Genomic DNA, 18,444 nt, shown 5'->3' on the forward strand with positions numbered 1-18,444 from the left:
TGTTTATGTCTGCTTTTTTAAAAGTTGGGTTATTTTATTTTTTTGGTATTGAGTTGTATCAGTTCTTTATGTATTTTGGATATTAGCTCCTTATCGGATATATCATTTGCAAATAACTTCTCCCATTAAGTAGATTGTCTTTTAGTTTTGTTAATGGTTTCCTTGGCTGTGGAGAAGCTTTTTATTTTGGGGTAGCCTCAGTAGTTTATTTTTGCTTTTGTTTCCCTTGCCTCAGGCGATATATGTAGAAAAGTGTTGTCTTGGCTGATGCCAAACAAATTACTGCCTGTGCTCTCGTCTAGGATTTTTATGGTCTCAGGTCTCAAATTTAGATCTTTAATCCATTTTGAGTTTATTTTTGTGTGTGGTGTAAGAAAGTGGTCCATTTTCATTCTTTTTTTAATAAACAATTTTCTTATTTTTTAAATATTTATTTTGAGAGAGAGAGAGAAAGGGAGAGACAGAATGGCAAGCAGGCTCTGCAGGGCTCAGTCTCATGAACCGTAAGATTGTGACCTGAGCCGAAATCAAGTTGGATGCTTAACCAACTGAGGCACCCAGGCGCCTCCAGTTTCATTCTTTTTTATGTAGCTGTCCAGTTTTCCCAACACCATTGTCAAAGAGACTGTCTTTTTCCCATTGTATAATATTGTCTCTTTGTCAAAGATTAATTGACCATATCATCATAGGTTTATTTCTGGGCTTTCTATTGTGTTCCATGGATCTATGTGCCTATTTTTGTGTCAGTACCATACTGTTAAGATTACTACAGCTTTGTATTATATCTTATTAAATGTTGAAATCTGGGATTGTGATACCAGCAGTTTTATTCTTCTTTTTCTTACATTTATTCATTTTTGAGAGACCGAGAACATGAGCAGGGAAGGGGCAGAGAAAGAGGGAGACAGAATCAGAAGCAGGCTCCAGGCTCTGAGCTGTCAGCACAGAGCCCGATGCGGGGCTCGAATCCACAAACCATGAGATCATTACCTGAGACGAAGTCGGACGCTTAACCAACTGAGCCACCCAGGCTCCCCTTGTTCTTCATTTTCAAGATTGCTTTGGCTATTCAGGGTCTTTTGTGGTTCCATACAAATATAGGATGATTTCTCCTAGTTCTATGAAAAAAAAAATTTTTTTTAAGATTTTTTTTTTTAGGGGCATCTGGGTGGCTCAGTCAGTTAAACGTCTGACTTCAGCTCAGGTCATGATCTTGCAGTTTGTTAGTTCAAGCCCCGCATCAGGCTCCATGCTGACAGCTCAGAGCCTGGATCCAGCTTCTAATTCTGCGTCTCCCTCTCTGTCTCTGCCCCTCTACTGCTCACTCTGTGTCTCTCTCTCTCAAAAATAAATAAACATTTAAAAAAATTTTTAAAGATTTTATTTTTTTAAGTGATCTCCACACCAACATGGGGTCCGAACTCATAGCCCTGAAACCCAACAGTCACATGCTGTATCTACTGAGCCAGCCCAGCGTCCCTGTTGATATTTTTATAGGCTTTTATTAAAACTGTCTATTGCTGTGGGTAATATGGACATTTCAGCAGTATTTGTTCTCCCAGTCCATGAACAGGGAATATCTTTACATTATTTTGTGTCATCTTTAATTTCTTTCATCAGTGTTTTATAGTTTGTAGAATACAGGCCTTTTAGGTATTTTATTCTTTTTGGTGCAATTATAAATGGCATTGTTTTCTTAATTTCTCTTTCTGTTACCTCATTATTAGTGCATAGAAGTGCAACAGATTTCTGTATGTTGTTTTTGTATCCTGTGACTTTATTGAATTCATGTATCCATTCTAGCAGTTTTTTGGTGGACTCTTTCAGGTTTTCTATATATAGTATCATGTCATCTGCAAATAGTGAAAGTTTTACTTCTTCCCTACCAGTTTGGATGCCTTTTTTTCTTGTCTGATTGCTGTGGCTAGAACTTACAGTACTGTGTTGAATAAAAGTGGTGAGAATGGACATCCTGATCTTAGGGGGAAGCTCTCAGTTTTTCATATATGGCCTTTATTCTGTTGGGGTACATTCCCTCTAAACCTACTTTGCTAAGTGTTTTTTGTTTTGTTTTTTTTTTTATGAATGGGTGTTGTGCTTTGTCAAATGCTTTTTCTTCATCTATTGAAATGATCAGATGGTTTTAAACCCTTCTCTTGTTTATGTGATGTGTCAGGTTATTTGATTTGCAAATATTGAGCCACCCTTGCATCCAGAAATAAATCCCACTTGATTGTGGTGGGTGGATTTTTTTTAATGTATTGTTGGATTTGATTAGCTAGTATTTTGTTGAGGGTTTTTACATCTATGTTTATCAGAGATATTGACCTGTTTTTTTTTTTTTTTGTAGTGTTTTTATCTGGTTTTATCTGTAGTGTTTTTATTTGTAATGCTGACCTCATAGAATGAATTTGCAAGTCTAGCTTTTCAGTCTTTATAGGGACATTATCATGGTTGTTACTCTGAAATAACATCTGGAAGTACTTGACCTTACTTAAATGACCCCAAATTCTTCTATATTTTACTGATCATACTTAATGAACCAGAAGTGGCCTTTTCCTCATTCTAAATTCTGAAGGGAAGTAGCCATGTGTTAGCCAATTACAGAGTTCTCAAGTTTCTAGGAGCACTTGGACTTGTGGGATTTGGGGTTTGGAGAGGTATAAGGAGCCTGCAGACCATGCATCCTACTCTGTACCCTGTATTGCTTCAGACTGGGAAGCAGACCTCCTAAATGAGTTTATAGCAGCTCCTGCAAGGAGGGAAGCAGGGGTCAGATTTGAATACCTGCTAGTAGATGGAAGGAGGAATTTTTGAAGGCTGGGATCTCTCCAAATATGGCCATAATTCGATGGTATCAAAGAGATGGCACAGCTTTAGTTGTTGCTACCACCATCCACTGAGATGACTGTGTGAAGCTTATAGGATGAAATGTCAGGTCTTGCTCAAGTGACCAAGTGACTGGGATAGTACTGAGCAGCAGTCTGGTTTAACACAGTCTTTGCAATAGGCAACAGAGCATCAGCTCAGGGGGGCTTCTAGGTTTCCTCCCATCAGCTGAGAGTTAGCATGGCTGATTCTGTAAACATCCAGTACTTTTGTCTTACTGGGATGAAGGAATTAAGACCTGTTCTTTATTTTCTAGGATCCTGGGGAAATGGCCATAGCCTGTTGAAATGGAAAAATTAGCCAGTTCCTTGTTTTGTATCTCAGCTGAGTCATGGCATCTTTACCAGGATGTCTGACCTTTTTTTCCCCTGGCAGCTGTCACAGATTTGCCAATTGAGATTATGTGTACCTTCATAAAAAGGCATGTGGCTTGGAAATATGATCTTTAGTGTTGGGGATTTTATTTTAAATTTTAAATAAAATCATGGCAAATGAAGTTAGAATCAATTATCTGTCCCTGCAGTGCCAAGAGATCTCCATTTTCATACACAAGAAGTTTAAATATAATGGTTTGATATATCTTTCATGTGCCAGGTATACAAGTATCCTCTTTTATTTTAATCCTTGTAACAAAGCATATTCATCCACTCGTTCATTTAACAAGTACATTTTGAGAGCCTGCCATGTGCCAGGCAGTGTTCTAGGAATTAAGGAATACAGCAGTAAGCAAAGCATACACAAGCCCCTGCCTGGCCTCCTAGAAATTAGATTCTTTTTTTTTTTTTTTTTTTTAATGTTTATTTATTTTTGAGACAGAAAAAGAACACAAGCAGGGGAAGGGCAGAGAGAGAGGGAGACACAGAATCTGAAGCAGGCTCCAGGCTCTGAGCTGTCAGCACAGAGCCTGACCCGGGGCTTGAACCCATGAACTGTGAGATCATGACCTGAGCCAAAGATAGATGCTTAACCGACTGAGTCACCCAGGCTCCCCTAGAAATTAGACTCTAATAGGAAGAGAGATAGGGGTGCCTGGGTGGCTCAGTCGGTTGAGCGTCAGACTTTAGCTCAGGTCATCTCTCAGTTGAGGAGTTTGAGCCCTGTGTCACGATCTGTGCTGACAGCTCAGAGCCTGGAACCTGCTTCGGATTCTATGCCTCCCTCTCTCTCTGCCCCTCCCCCTTTCTCTGTCTCAAAAATAAATAAATATTAAAAAAATTTTTTTTTATTTAATGGGAAGAGAGACAGCAAACAATATGTGCAAAATATATAGTATGTTAGATAGTGGTAAGTTCTGTTGAGAAAATACATTGTGAAAGGGAGATAGAGAGTTTGGGGAGGAGATTACATTTTACATAGAATGACTCGGGGAAAATTCATTGAGAAGACTGCACTTGAGGAAAGACAGAAGGAGGTGAGGGTTCAAGCCATGAGGCTATCTGAGCAAACATAGGCAAAGGAAATATCATTTGTAAAGGTTTGGCATACTCTAAGGAAAGGGAGGAGGCCCATGTATCTGGAATAGAGTGAGTAAAAGGGAGAGAGGAAATGGAGATCCAGACCACATAAAGTCTTGTAGGCTGCTATAAGAGCATTGACTTTTACTCTCAGTGAGACAGGGAGAATTTTAAGCAGAAGAGTAACTTTGATACTGCTTATATTAAAAAATTTAGGGGGTACCTGGGTGGCTCAGTCAGTTGAGCATCCAACTTCGGCTCTGGTCTTGTCCTTGCGGTTCCTGAGTTCAAGCCCCACATCAGGCTCACTACTGTCAGCACAGAGCCTGCTTCAGATTCTGTGTTCCCCTCTCTCTGCCCCTTGCCTGCTTGTGCTCTCTCAAAATAAATAAAAAACATTATAAAAATTTTTTTTCTTAGAACTTTATTGAGGTATGATTGAAGCATAATAGATTATACATGTTTAAAGCATATAATTTGATGGGTTTTGATATGTGGATACATCTGTGAACCCATTATGACAGTCAAGATAACCTATCTGTAAGTCCCCCAAATTTCCTCATGCCTCTTTATAATCCCTCCCTTGCCTCTGGACAGGCAACCATTAATCTGCTGTCACTGTAGATTAGTTAGCATTTTCTTAAATTTTATATAAAAGGAATCATTCAGTATGTACTCTTTTATGTCTGGCTTCTTTTTACTTTCAGCCTATTTTGTGATCTATCCACTGTGTGAATCAGTAGTTCATTCCTTTTTATTGCTGAGTAGTTGTCTACTATATGGGTGTATTATGATTTATCATTCATGTCAGTGGGTATTTGAGGTAGTTTCTAGGTTTGGCTGCGACAAATAATAAACAGCATATAGTTTGGTCCCGCTATTTTGTCCAATCTGACAGTGTATGTATAGTACACTTATACTTTATGTGGTTATTGGTATAATTGGCTTACGTCTATTATCTTGCTATTTGTTTTCTTTTTGGTCCTGCTGTACTTGTTTTTTCCTTTCTCCTTTTTCTGCCTTTTTTTGGATTGAGTATATTTTATGATTTCATTTTATTTTCTTCGTTGTCTTATTAACTATACTTTTTTTGGTAGTTGCATTAGTGTTTAGATATAAAATTTTGACTTGTCGCAGTTTACCTTCAAGTAGTATATCACTTCACATTTAATGTAAGAGCCTCACAATGGTACACTTCCATTCTTCCCTGCCAGCCTGTGTGCTGTGGCTGTCCCACATTTTATATCTACATATGTATGTAAAGCCCACAGTAAATTATATTTCCTTTAAAACTCAATTATCCTGTAAAGAGATATTAAAAATATAAACAAATGATTTATATTGACCCGCATATTCGCAATTTCTGGTGCTTTTCTTTCCTTTGTGTAGATCCAGATTTCTATCTGGTGTCATGTCCTTCTCCCTGAAGGCCTTTCTTTAATATTTATCATAGTACAGGTCTGTTGGTAATGAATTAGTTCTTCTTTTGTATGTATAAAAAAGTCTTTATTTTGACTACCTTTTTGAGAGATATTTTTGCTTGGTATTAAATTCTGGGTTCAGTACTTTAAGATGTTTCTTTACTGTCTTCTGGCTTGCATCTTTTTCTAATGAGAAATCTGTTGTCATTGTTATTTTTGTGCTTCTGTGTATTACATAATTTTTCTATGTGGTGCTATTAAGATTTTATCACTGGTTCTAAGTAATTTGATTATGATGTACACTGGTTACTCATGTTTCTATTTTTTTTAAGTTTATTTATTTATTTATGAGAGAATGAGCACAGGAGGGACAGAGAGGAAGAGAGAGAATCCCAAGTAGGCTCCATGCTGTCAGCGTGGAGCCTGATGTGGGGCTCAATCCCACAAACCAGGAGATCATGACCTGACCCAAAATCAAGAGTTGGACACTTAACTGACTGAGCCACCCAGGCGCCCCACCTCATGCTTCTTGTGCTTGGGGTTCATTGAGCTTCTTGGATCTGTGAGTTTATAATTATCATCAAATTTAGAAATTATTCAGCAGTTATTTCTTCAAATATTTTTTATGTCCCTCCCTCCCTTTTAGAGACTCTAATTACTCATCTAGTCTTCTTGAAGTTGTCCCACTGCTCACTTTTGCTCTTTCCATTTTTAAAAATTCTCTTTCCTCTGTTTCATTTTGCATAGTTTCTCTTGCTATGCTTACATTCGCTAATCTTTTCTTTTGCAGTGCTTCATCTCTGTTAGTGCCATCCAGTTTAATTTTCATCTGAGACTCTTAATCTCTAGAAGTTTTTTTGTGTGTTTTATAAATGTCATCTATAATCTCTCCTTTACATGTTCATACTTTCCTATACCTTATTGAAAATATGAAATATATTTATAATAACAGTTTTAATGTTCTGTTAATTCTATCATCTGTGTCATTTCTGGGTCTATTGATTTCCCCCTTAATTATGGGTCATATTTTCCTGCTTTTTTCCATGTCTAGTAATTTTTTATTATATATACAACTATGAATTTTAGCTTATATGCTGAACATATTCCTTTTTTTTTTTTTTTAATTCCATTTAGTTACCATACAATGTAATAATAGTCTCGGGTATACAATTGAATGATTTCAATGTTTCCATACAATGCCTGGTACTCATTACAATAAGTGCTCTCCTTAATCCCCATCACATATTTAACCCATCCCCCCACCCACCTCTTCTCTGGTAACCATCAGTTCTCTATAGTTAAAAATCTGTTTCTTGGTTTTCTTCTCTTTTTTTTCTTTTTCCCTCTATGTTCGTTTGTTTTGTTTCTTAAATTCCACACATGAGTAAAATCATATGATATTTGTCTGACTTATTTTGCTTGGTATAATACTCTGTAGCTCCATCCACATCATTAGAAATGGCAAGATTTCATTCTTTTTTTATGGCTGAGTAATATTCCATTGTGTATATATACACTCACACATATACACACCACATCTTCTTTATCCATTCATCAGTCAATGGACATTTGGGCTGTTTCCATAATTTGGCTGTTGATGATGATGCTATTAACATTGGGGTGCATATATGTCTTTGAATTAATATTTTTGTGTCCTTTGGGTAAATACCTAGTAGTGCAATTGCTGGATTATAGAGTAGTTCTATTTTTTAACCTTCTGGGGAATCTCTATACTGTTTTTGAGTGGCTACACCAGTCTGCATTCCCACCAACAGTGTGAGAAAATTCCCCTTTCTACGCATCCTCATCAACACCTACTGTTTCTTGTGTTATTAATTTTAGCTGTTCTGACTGGTTTGAGGTGATATCTTACTGTAGTTTTGATTTGTATTAATTTGATGATGAGTGATGTTGAGCATCTTTTCATATGTCTGTTAGCCATCTGGATGTCTTCTTTGGAAAAAATGTCTATTCACGTCTTCTGCCCATTTTTTAACTGGATTATTTTTGGGGGAGGGTGTTGAGTTTTATAACTTCTTTATGTATTTTGGATACTAACCCTTTTTCTGGTATGTCATTTTTTATTGCTTTCCATATTTTTAAGCCTTGTTCTGGGACACAGTTAAGTTACTTGGAAATAGTTTGATCTTTTTAAGGATTGCTTTTAAGCTTTGTTAGGTAAGACCACAGTAACATTTGGGACTAATATTTTCTTGCTGCTGTACCATGAATTACCAGGTTTTCTCCTTCTGACTGGTAGGAACACAAACTATTCCTAACCCTATGTATACACTGAGGAATTTTCACCTCCTTCTCTTGGGTAGTTTTTTCAATTCAGGGACACTGACAGGCCCTGTGCAGGTCACGTCCTCCCTGCACTGTTGCTGGGAGGTCTTTTCAGATAGTAACCTCAGGTAATCCCTTCTCTTAGCGATCACTGTCCTGAATTACTACTTGTCCAATGTCTGAAAATTGTTTTTTTTTTTTTTTAATTCAGCTTATTAGTTATATAAGGTGAGAGGGTAAATATATGATTTGTTATTCCATCATGATTGGAAGTGGAAGTCTTTTCTGATTTATATTTTAAAGGGTGTTTTGTTAAGAATAGATGACAAGGGAACAAGAGTGGAAACACGAATACCAGTGAGGAAGCTATTTTACTTAATTCAAATAAAAGATGATGGTAGCTTGGTCCAAGGTGGTAATGGTGAAAGAAGTAAGAAATGATCAGAATTTGGATATATTTTGTTGTGAAGGCCGACAAAATTTACGATGGGTTGATATATAAAAGAAAGAGAAAAGTCCAGAATGACACATAAGGTTTATATTATCTTCATTTTATATTTTAGAACACCAGAGCATGAGAATTTATGAGGCTTGTTCAAGGTCAAACAGCCAATCTCAAACTCAGATCTTCTAATTGCAAAGTCCTATCTCTTTCTAGTGTACCACAGTGACACTAAGACTGTGAGTAGGATAAGCCACAAGTGCTAAGGGGGTGCGAGGAAGAGAAACATTTTTCTGCTTGAAAGAATAAAGGAAAATTCACATAAAACCTAATCTGAGCTCATACTTTCTAAAAATTGGGTAAAACTGAGTAAGTGAAGGAGGGAAGGGTAACTGTTGAGGGAATAGTGACCTGAAGTACAGAAGTCTCTGAGATATCTTTCTACTCAGGATTCCTTTGATCTGGGTAAGCTTTTCAATGGTCAGTATAATTTCATATGTACATTCTGTAAAATGTCTCATGTTCAGAACTTGAAGGGTCTAGAGTTTATTTTCTTGAGAATATTTAGATCTTACTTGCCCTTAGAACAAGAGATTGAATAAGCATAGGTATGATTCTTTTTAAGAAAACCCAAAATACAAAACCTTACCTAAGATCCTTAATTTAAAAAAAAAAAAAATCTTTTTGTTTAAATGCTTATTCATTTTTGACAGACAGAGAAAGAGAAACAGAGCATGAGTGGGGAAGAAGCAGAGAAAGAGGGGAGACATAGAATCCAAAGCAGGCTCCAGGCCTTGGGCTGTCAGCACAGAGCGTGATGTGGGGCTTGAACCCACAAACCAAGAGATCTTGATCTGAGCCAAAGTTGGACACCTAACTGACTGAGCCACCCAGGTGCTCCCCCAAAAAAAATTCTTAAAAAAAATTTTTTTTAGGTTTATTTAGTTTGAGAAGGAGCACGTGCATGTGTGCACAGTGTGCACGTGAGCTAGGGGGAGAGGTGGGCAGAGAGAGGGAGGGAATCCTAAGCAAGCTCTGCTCTCTCAGCGCAGAGCTGGACGTGGGGCTCGATCTCACAACCATGAGATCATGACCTGAGCTGAAGTCAAGAGTTGGATGCTTAACTGACTGAACCACCCAGGTGCCCCCCAAAATTCTTTACAGTAGGGTTAATTTGAATGACTGTGGTAAGGAGTCCAAATTATATTCCACGTATGATGGGAAGCCATTGGGGTTTTAAAACAAGGAATTCACATGATTTCATCTATGGTTTTTAAAATATTACTATGGCTGAGGTGAAGAATAGACTGGTAGGGGCAGGGGAATGAGTAAGAAGAACAAAAGTTGAAGGAAAATCATTTAGAAATCTTTTATAGAGTTTGGGGCACCTGGGTGGCTCAGTCAGTTAAGCATCCGACTTTAGCTTAGGTCACAATCTCACAGTTTGTGAGCTCAAGCCCTGCATCAGACCCTTTGCTGACAGCTCAGAGCCTGCTTCGGATTCTGTCTCTCCCTCTCCCTCTGTTCCTCCCTCCCTCCCTCGCTCCCCCCACTCTCAAAAATAAATAAACATTAAAAAAATTAAAAAAATATATCTTACAGACTTTAACTGAAATAGTGGTAGTATTGGAAATAGAATGGCTTGGACACAGGATATATTTTTAGGGTATAATTCCACAGAACTTGCTGGTTGTTTTGGATGTGGGTGTGAAGAAAAGAGAATAAGCAACGATTCATAGGTTTTTGCCTAAGCATCTGGAGGAATGGTGGTTCCATACAATGAGATAGTACAATGTAGGGAGGAGTAGCAGATTTTAGAAATTCAAGAGCTCTGTTGTGGAAGTGTGAGTTTGAGATGCCTTTTAAGGCATCCAGTTGGAGATGTCAAATAGGCACTTGAATATATGAGTCTTGCACTCACAGGAGAGAGCACAGAGTCAGCAATAAAATGCTGGGTATCATCAACATCAAAGATTTAAAACTGGAAAACTGGAAAAAAATCATTTAGGGAGTGTGTATAGGGAGAGAAAAAAGATATTTCACATCTGAGCCTCAGTACTAAATTATTTAGAGGTCAGGAAGAGAAGGAACAAGTAAAGGAGAATAAAATATGAGCAGCTAGTGAGAGGAAGAAAACCAGGAAATCATCAGGTCCCAGAAACTAAACAAAGAAAAGTATCTCAGGAAGAGTTACACATATTAGGTTGAACAAAAGAAGCCAAACACACACAAAAATACATGGTGTACAATTCTAATTATAGGAGATCCAGTAAAACAAAATTAATAACATGGTGATAGAAGAAAGTAGTTAAGGGACGAGGGGGTTGACTGGAAAAGGGTCACATGGGAATTTCTGGGGTAATAGAATATTTCTGTCTTTTGTTTTGGATGTTATATGGATGTATGTAATTGTCTCATTGAACAGAACACTTAAGATCTATATATTTTATTGAATGCAAATTATATCCCAATTTTTTTTTTTTTAAAGAGGGAGTTGAAACTGCAAATGATGTTGAGAGGTTACATGAAATGAGGGTCAAAATCACTGGTGATTTTGATAACAGTGGTTTTAATGGCAAAGATGGGGATGACTGTTTAGAATGGACTAACAAGACAATAGGAAATGAAGGTGTGAAAGTGACAAGTACACAATTACCTACATGGACTCTTTCCTAAACAGGGGAGGAAAGAACTGCACAAGTCAGGGAAGTCTGTGAAAGATTTTCTTTTTATTTTCTTTCTTTAAAAAAAATTTTTTTTTAATGTTTATTTATTTTTGAGACAGAGAAAGAGCCTGAGTGGGGAGGGGCAGAGAGAGAGAGGAATACAGAATCCAGAGCAGGCTCCAGGCTCTAAGCTGTCAGCACAGAGCCTGATGCGGGGCTCGAACCCATGAACCGTGAGATCATGACATCAGCCGAAATTGGACGCTTAACTGACTGAGCCACCCAGGCACCCCTCTTTTTATTTTCTTGAGATTGAAGAAATGACAGCATGTTTTTATGATGATGAGAATGGTTCAGTAGGAAGTAGAAATTCATGGCATAGGAGAGGGAGGGCAGTGGAGGTGCAGACTTCTTAAGGAGGAGATTCAAGGAGTTGCCTTCAATAGGAGTATGGTCTTACTTCTGCTGTTGTAGATAAGAAATGAGTATATGGGTACAAATTTAGGTTGGTGGATTTGTAGAGCAGGAATATGAAATATTTTTGTGTGTTTTTTTTTATCTTTATTTATTTTTTTTTTAATTATTTTTTTTTTCAACGTTTATTTATTTTTGGGACAGAGACAGAGCATGAACGGGGGAGGGGCAGAGAGAGAGGGAGACACAGAATCGGAAACAGGCTCCAGGCTCTGAGCCATCAGCCCAGAGCCCGACGCGGGGCTCGAACTCACGGACCGCGAGATCGTGACCTGGCTGAAGTCGGACGCTTAACCGACTGCGCCACCCAGGCGCCCCAATCTTTATTTATTTTTGAGAGAGAACGTGTGAGCAAGGGAGGAGCAGAGAGAGAGGAGACACAGAATCTGAAGCAGGCTCCAGGCTCTGAGCTGTCAGCACAGAGCCTGACGCAGGGCTCAAACTCACAAACCGTGAGATCATGACCTGAGCCGAAGTTGGACACTCAACTGACTGAGCCACCCAGGCGCCCCTTGTGTTGTTTCTTTTTACAGCCGGTTGGATAAAAAGCAAAGTCAGCATATGAGGATGAGATTTGGGGAAGGAGTACTAGAGGTTTGGAGAGAAGGTGCAAATTAGTTGTCTTGGAGAGAGAGAGAGAGAGAGAGAGAGAGAGCACACATTGCCTAGGTGACTGTAGTATGGTTAATGAGACCCACTTGATATTTATCATCATAAATATAAAGAGACAGTAGCCAGCATGATTTTGGATTTTTCTTTAGTCATCTTCAGCTGCCTGAGTGCGGTTGTAAAATAGATGGAAAGCTGGGTTTGAAAGTGTTGGGATTTCACCAGGACTGTGGTGTCGTGTGTGTGTGTGTGTTGGGCCAAGTTTTAATTAGAACTAGAATTTAAAGTGATTTTTGAACAAAGAAGTTGAGAATATAGGGAGTTTGCTGACGACAGAATGAGTTCATGGGAGGCACAGTGTAAGCTTTTTTGTTGGAAGATCAGAGAATAGAGGGAGACTGTGTCAAATTGAGAAAGCGAAGCTTGGAGATATGATGGTGACTGAGATAACGAGGGCTGTAAGACATGATTAGATTCGTCCTCATGGTTTCTTAGGAAAGAGTATTTATTATTTCTAATCATAATTGCATTCTTGAGATTGATCTCAATCCTTTCAGTAGTTTCTCCTCACATTTCCAATAGTTTTTTATGACCGTCTACCAGTCCTACAGAGTCTGGCTGTGACCTACCCCCATAGCCTTTATAAGCTATTCCTTTTCCTGTCATTCTCCCCTCCTGTCACCCACTTTACTGTTTCTTGAATATTCTACCCCTTCCCTCCACTTCTCTATCTTTGTCTTTCTTCAAGCAGTACGCCAGTTTGAGGACAGAAACTTTCTCTTGTTTCTTGTTGCTTCCCTAGCATCTAGAACACTGTCTGGTGCAAAGTAGGTATTTGGTAAATATTTGGATGAATATAAGTGGCAAGCTTCCCAAATTGCCTTTCAGATAAATTTATATACAGTTTTCATTGGCAGGTACAGCATAAGGTGGCTTTTCATCATGCTTTGTTTTTCTCCCAACTACAAGAAAAAGCCTCAGGCATTAACATGTAATGGAAAGAGTTTTTAGAAGGAACCCAGGCCTGTTCTAAAATTTATGGTGAAATGAAAGTATTACTTCATTCAGTGATTAAGCAGTTTTTAAGAAATAAATTTCACAGGTTAAGTTAATGGTTTTATTTTTATGGCAAGAACATTAATTTTTATGAGATATGAGAATGTGACTTGTATTTTTTGTTTTCTAAATCAAATTTACCATGACCATTCTTCTTTAGAAACTATTTAAGACATGGTTGTTACCTTTTTTTTTTTTTTTTAATTTTTTTTTTTTCAACGTTTATTTATTTTTGGGACAGAGAGAGACAGAGCATGAACGGGGGAGGGGCAGAGAGAGAGGGAGACACAGAATCGGAAACAGGCTCCAGGCTCTGAGCCATCAGCCCAGAGCCTGACGCGGGGCTCGAACTCACGGACCGCGAGATCGTGACCTGGCTGAAGTCGGATGCTTAACCGACTGCGCCACCCAGGCGCCCCAGACATGGTTGTTACCTTTAGAGGAGCTCCTTGTGTTTTCTTGGGAAGCAAAATCTAAACATTGGAAAAGTGCAGTGGTAATACAAAAGTCAAGACGGTGACAAATTATTATAAGGTGGAACACAATGAATTATGAAATCTTTCTGGGGCAAACAGGATTTGCTGACCTGGTTCAGTTGAAAGTGGTATACTGCTCAGCTCATGTAATGGTGTCACCCTTTTGTTCTTCAATAGCCATTTAAGTTCCTTGAGCCCAAGGTGGGCCCCTGTTATAACTGACATTTGTGTTTTCATTGCAGTTGTCGGACAAGTAACCGTAAGAGTTTGATTGTGACCTCTAGCACATCACCTACGCTACCACGGCCACACTCACCACTCCATGGCCACACAGGTGAGTGCTTGAAGGTTAAGAAAGGTGGAATGATAAAAAGGACAGGCAGAATGAAAAGAGTGGTCAGTGACGCCTAATTTCTTTCCTACTTTGCACTTTGTGTAGTTCAGCACATCACATTGTCATTTCATGTGGCTGACTGAGGCATACAGAATTTATGGGCATGCTTTCTATGGGAGAATGTGTTCGGTCTGTTTTTGACTTAGGTGTTTCTTGCCTTAACCTGCCACCTTTTCTTTTGGTCTTGTACATATCTTGGGGCCAGGTATGTATCCTGGGTTCATGGCCTCTGTTCTGGTATACTGAGAGTGTGTTACAATTCTAGTCATCTGGAGCCATGTGAAGAGGGCTTCATTAACATTTTGTCCTACCATGGCCAAGGGGAAGTCCTCACAAAGATGGTTTTCTGCTTCATGGAACTCCTGATAACTTTCTCTCTGTTAGAATAGGATTCAACAGGGGCACCTGAGTGGCTCAGTCGGCTAAGTGTCTGACTTTGGCTCAGATCATGATCTCATGGATTGTGAGTTTGAGCCCTGTGTCGGGCTCTGTGCTGACAGCTCAGAGCCTGGAACCTGCTTTGGATTCTGTATCTCCCTCGTTGTCTGCCCCTCCCCTACTTATGCTCACTCTCTCTCTCTCTCTCTCTCTCAAAAATAGACATTAAAAATTTTTTTAAATAAACTCATAAAAAATAGAAAAGGAGTCAACAAAAGTGAGAAGAATATTTATGTTGGTATTGATTTCACATACTGAAATTGAAGCAAATGATCTCATGTATTCAGACTCTCCTCCTTTTGGAACGTGAGCTCCTCTAGCCAGTATGAGGACTGATTTATTTACCTATGACTGAGGAATATAAAAAAATTATAAGGCAGAAGACTTCATTTGAGTTAGACATATATTTTAGCCTAGACATGTATTTTTTCATCCCAGGGGAGCGTTTGCTAAAGGGGTTGCTGCACGGTTAAACACTGTTCATTGCTACATTATTTACAGTGGAAATTCCAGACCTAGGGGTAATGGAAATGGAGCAGGCTTGAAACCATGGGAAGCCACTTAGAGCTTGCTGCCTGGGTTTGGTAAGCCATGGGCCTTGTCAGTCTTTGGACAATAAAAGAGTACCAAAGCGGGACACCTGGGTGGGTCAGCGGTTAAGTGTCTCTCTGACTTCGGCTCAGGTCATGATCTCACAGTTCATGAGTTCAAGCCCTCACTGCTGTGAGCACAGAGCCTGATTCAGATCCTCTGTCCCCCTCTGTCTGCCCCTCCCCTCTGTCTGCCCTTCCCCCGCTTGTGCTCTTTCAAAAATAGAAATAAACAAATGAACTATTGGGACCTCATAAAAATAAATAGCTTCTGCACAGCAAAAGAAACAATCAGCAAAACTAAAAGGCAACCAACAGAATGGGAGAAGATATCTGTAAATGACATATCAGGTAAAGGGTTAGTATCCAAAATCTATAAAGCACTTACCAAACTCAACACCCAAAAAACAAATAATCCAGTGAAAAAAATGGGCAAAAGACATGAATAGACACTTTCCCAAAGAAGACATCCAGATAGCTAACAGACACATGAAAAGATGCTCAACATCACTCATCATCAGGGAAATACAAATTAAAACCACAATGAAATACCACCTCACACCAGTCAGAATGGCTGAAATTGACAACTCAGGGAGCAACAGATGTTGACGAGGATGCAGAGAAAGAGAATCTCTTTTGCACTGCTGGCGGGAATGCAAACTGGTACAGCCACCCTGGAAAAGGAGTATGGAGGTTCCTCAAAAAATTAAGAATAGAACTACCTTATGACCCAGCAATTGTACTGCTAGGTATTTATCCAAGAGATACAGGTGTGCTGTTTCAAAGGGGGACATGCACCCCAATGTTTATAGCAGCACTATCAACAATAGCCAAAGTATGGAAAGAACCCAAATGTCCATTGACAGCTGAATGGATGAAGATGTGGTGAATATATATACAATGGAGTATTACTCGGCAATCAAAAAGAATGAAATCTTGTCATTTGTAACTCTGTGGATGGAACTAGAGGGTATTATGCTAAGTGAAACTAGTCAGAGAAAAACAAATATCATATGACTTCATTCATATGAGGAATTTAAGATACAAAACAGATGAACATAAGGGAAGCAAAAATAATACAAAAACAAGGAGGGGGACAAAACATAAGAGACTCTTACAGAGAACAAACTGAGGGTTGCTGGAGGGGTTAGGGGTGGGGAGATGGGCTAAATGGACAAGGGGCATTAAGGAAGACACTTGTTGGGATGAGCACTGGGTGTTATACATAGGAAATGAATCACTGGAATCTACTCCTGAAATCATTATTGCACTGTATGCTAACTAACTTGGATATTAAAAAAAAAAAAAAAAAAAAAAAAGGCTTAAAGGATTCACAAGTTGAAATGAAATGAAATTTTCCTGGAAAATATTTTAAGTGTTTGTAAATTGTCCACAGAGCATAGGGCAATATTTCAAGTAAGGATGTATGTTTAGGAATTGAAAGAGAATTAAAAAAAAATAGCATAAAAGTACAGATTACAATAGAAAAAAATAGAAATAAACATTAAAAAAACAAACAAAAACCACAGCAGTGAAACAGCTCGTCATCAAGCCAGATAAGACAGACCTATTTCACTTGGGTTTATCTCTTTTCTCACAGTTTACTGTGTCTTTGGAGGAAGGAAAATGAGGGTGCATGTGGAGTAGTTGTCTAAGTACAATGAGAGTCTTGTGGTTCTGAAATTGATTTTTGTCCTTGGGACAAAGGTCTCACTTTACTGGGCTCAAATCCAGCTGTTCAGTGTGCTCATGGCCCTTCTCCAGAAATCAATAAAACTCTCAAACACTAACTCTCATATTAGAAGACACCACAAGAGCACAGGGGGGACCAGGGAATTGGAGGCATACTGAGCCTGTAAAGTAAAGCTCTCATTGTGTTTAGGTATGTTCCCCCTCAAATTGACTGGGTTATGTGCACTCTACATTAGAACTTTGTAAAAACAGCATATATCTCTGACCTGGCCTTTTCATCTATAGAAATAAATTTAGCTTGTATAGACCTTATACATTATTTCATAACTATAATGTGAATTCTGCGCATGTTACTAGTGCCTGCTCCTCTCTGAGATGATTGTCTCTTTATTTAGATTCCTGGCAGTTAGAGTTCAGGACTAAATCTTCCCTATTCAAGTGGCTTTGATTGAGAACATCATCTGCTCTTTTCAGCCTGCCTAGGGCTGTAGACTCTAGCTTTGAGTTAATACGTGTAACACAGTTTGTACTCCATAAATGTGACCTGTCATCATCATCATCTCTCCCCAGATCACTGTAGAAAATCCAGGTGGGCCTCAGACCCAGGGAAGAATTGACTTAAAAGCCCAATTCATGGCTGTAGACTCTCTACTTACCTAGATGTTGAGAAAAGCAGCACTGATTGTTCCATGCAAATCAAACTTCACATTAGATTATATCCTCCAGTCTTAATACATCGTGATATTTGGGTCCACAGGATGTCCTAAGACCCTTCAACTTTAATTTTAAGTCTGGAATCTGTTGAGTAATGTGAGGCCCGTTGACTTGAAAGTAGGTCTATTTATTCCATACAGTTCAATTTATTATTAAATACTTACTATATGTAAGTAGATTATAACTACTACAAGGTCAGTTTAATAGGTACTTAGTAATTCTGGAAATAGAACCTTCCTAGTTCGTTGTTGTTGTTGTTTTTTAATTAATAAACTTTGTTTTTTAGAGCAGTTTCTGGGCTTACAGCAAAATTGAGCAGAAAACACAGAGTTCCCATATACCCTGTCCCATAGCATATAGCTTCCCCCACTATCAATATCCTGCACCAGAGTGGTATATTTGTTAAAATCGATTAACCTACACTGGCACATCATTATCCCTCAAACTCCGTAATTTACATTAGAGTTCACTCTTGGTGTTGTACATGACATGTATCTGTCATTGTATTATCACAGAGAATAGTTTCACTGATGTAAAAACTCCCTGTGCTCTGCCTTTTCATCCCTCCCTACCTCCAACCCCTGGCATCCACTAATGTGTTCACTGTTGCCATAGTTTTGCCTCTTCCAGAATGTCATATAGTTGGAATAATATAGTATGAGACCTTTTCAGATTGGCTCATTTTACTTAGTAATATGCATTTTAAGAGTCCTTCATGTCTTACCATGCCTTGATAGCTCATTTCTTTTTAGCACTGAGTAATAATATTCCATTGTCCAATGTACCACAGTTTATTAACCCATTCACCTACTGAAGGATATCTTGGTGGCTTCCAAATTTGGC

At 38.6% G+C, this 18,444-nt stretch overlaps 1 protein-coding gene across 17 annotated transcripts in view; it reads left to right on the forward strand.

Annotated features, from left to right (window-relative positions):
- The window catches only part of MAST2 (microtubule associated serine/threonine kinase 2), a 225,880-nt gene that overhangs the window by 148,857 nt on the left and 58,579 nt on the right, over nucleotides 1-18,444 (forward strand). For all 17 annotated transcript variants that reach the window (XM_045477189.1, XM_045477182.1, XM_045477188.1 and 14 more), the window contains one exon: nucleotides 14,016-14,107. In XM_045477189.1, the coding sequence (XP_045333145.1) occupies nucleotides 14,016-14,107 (92 nt within the window). The remainder of the gene's footprint in view (nucleotides 1-14,015; nucleotides 14,108-18,444) is intronic.

Source organism: Leopardus geoffroyi, chromosome C1 (assembly GCF_018350155.1).
Source record: "Leopardus geoffroyi isolate Oge1 chromosome C1, O.geoffroyi_Oge1_pat1.0, whole genome shotgun sequence".
NCBI classification, from domain to species: Eukaryota; Metazoa; Chordata; class Mammalia; order Carnivora; family Felidae; genus Leopardus; species Leopardus geoffroyi.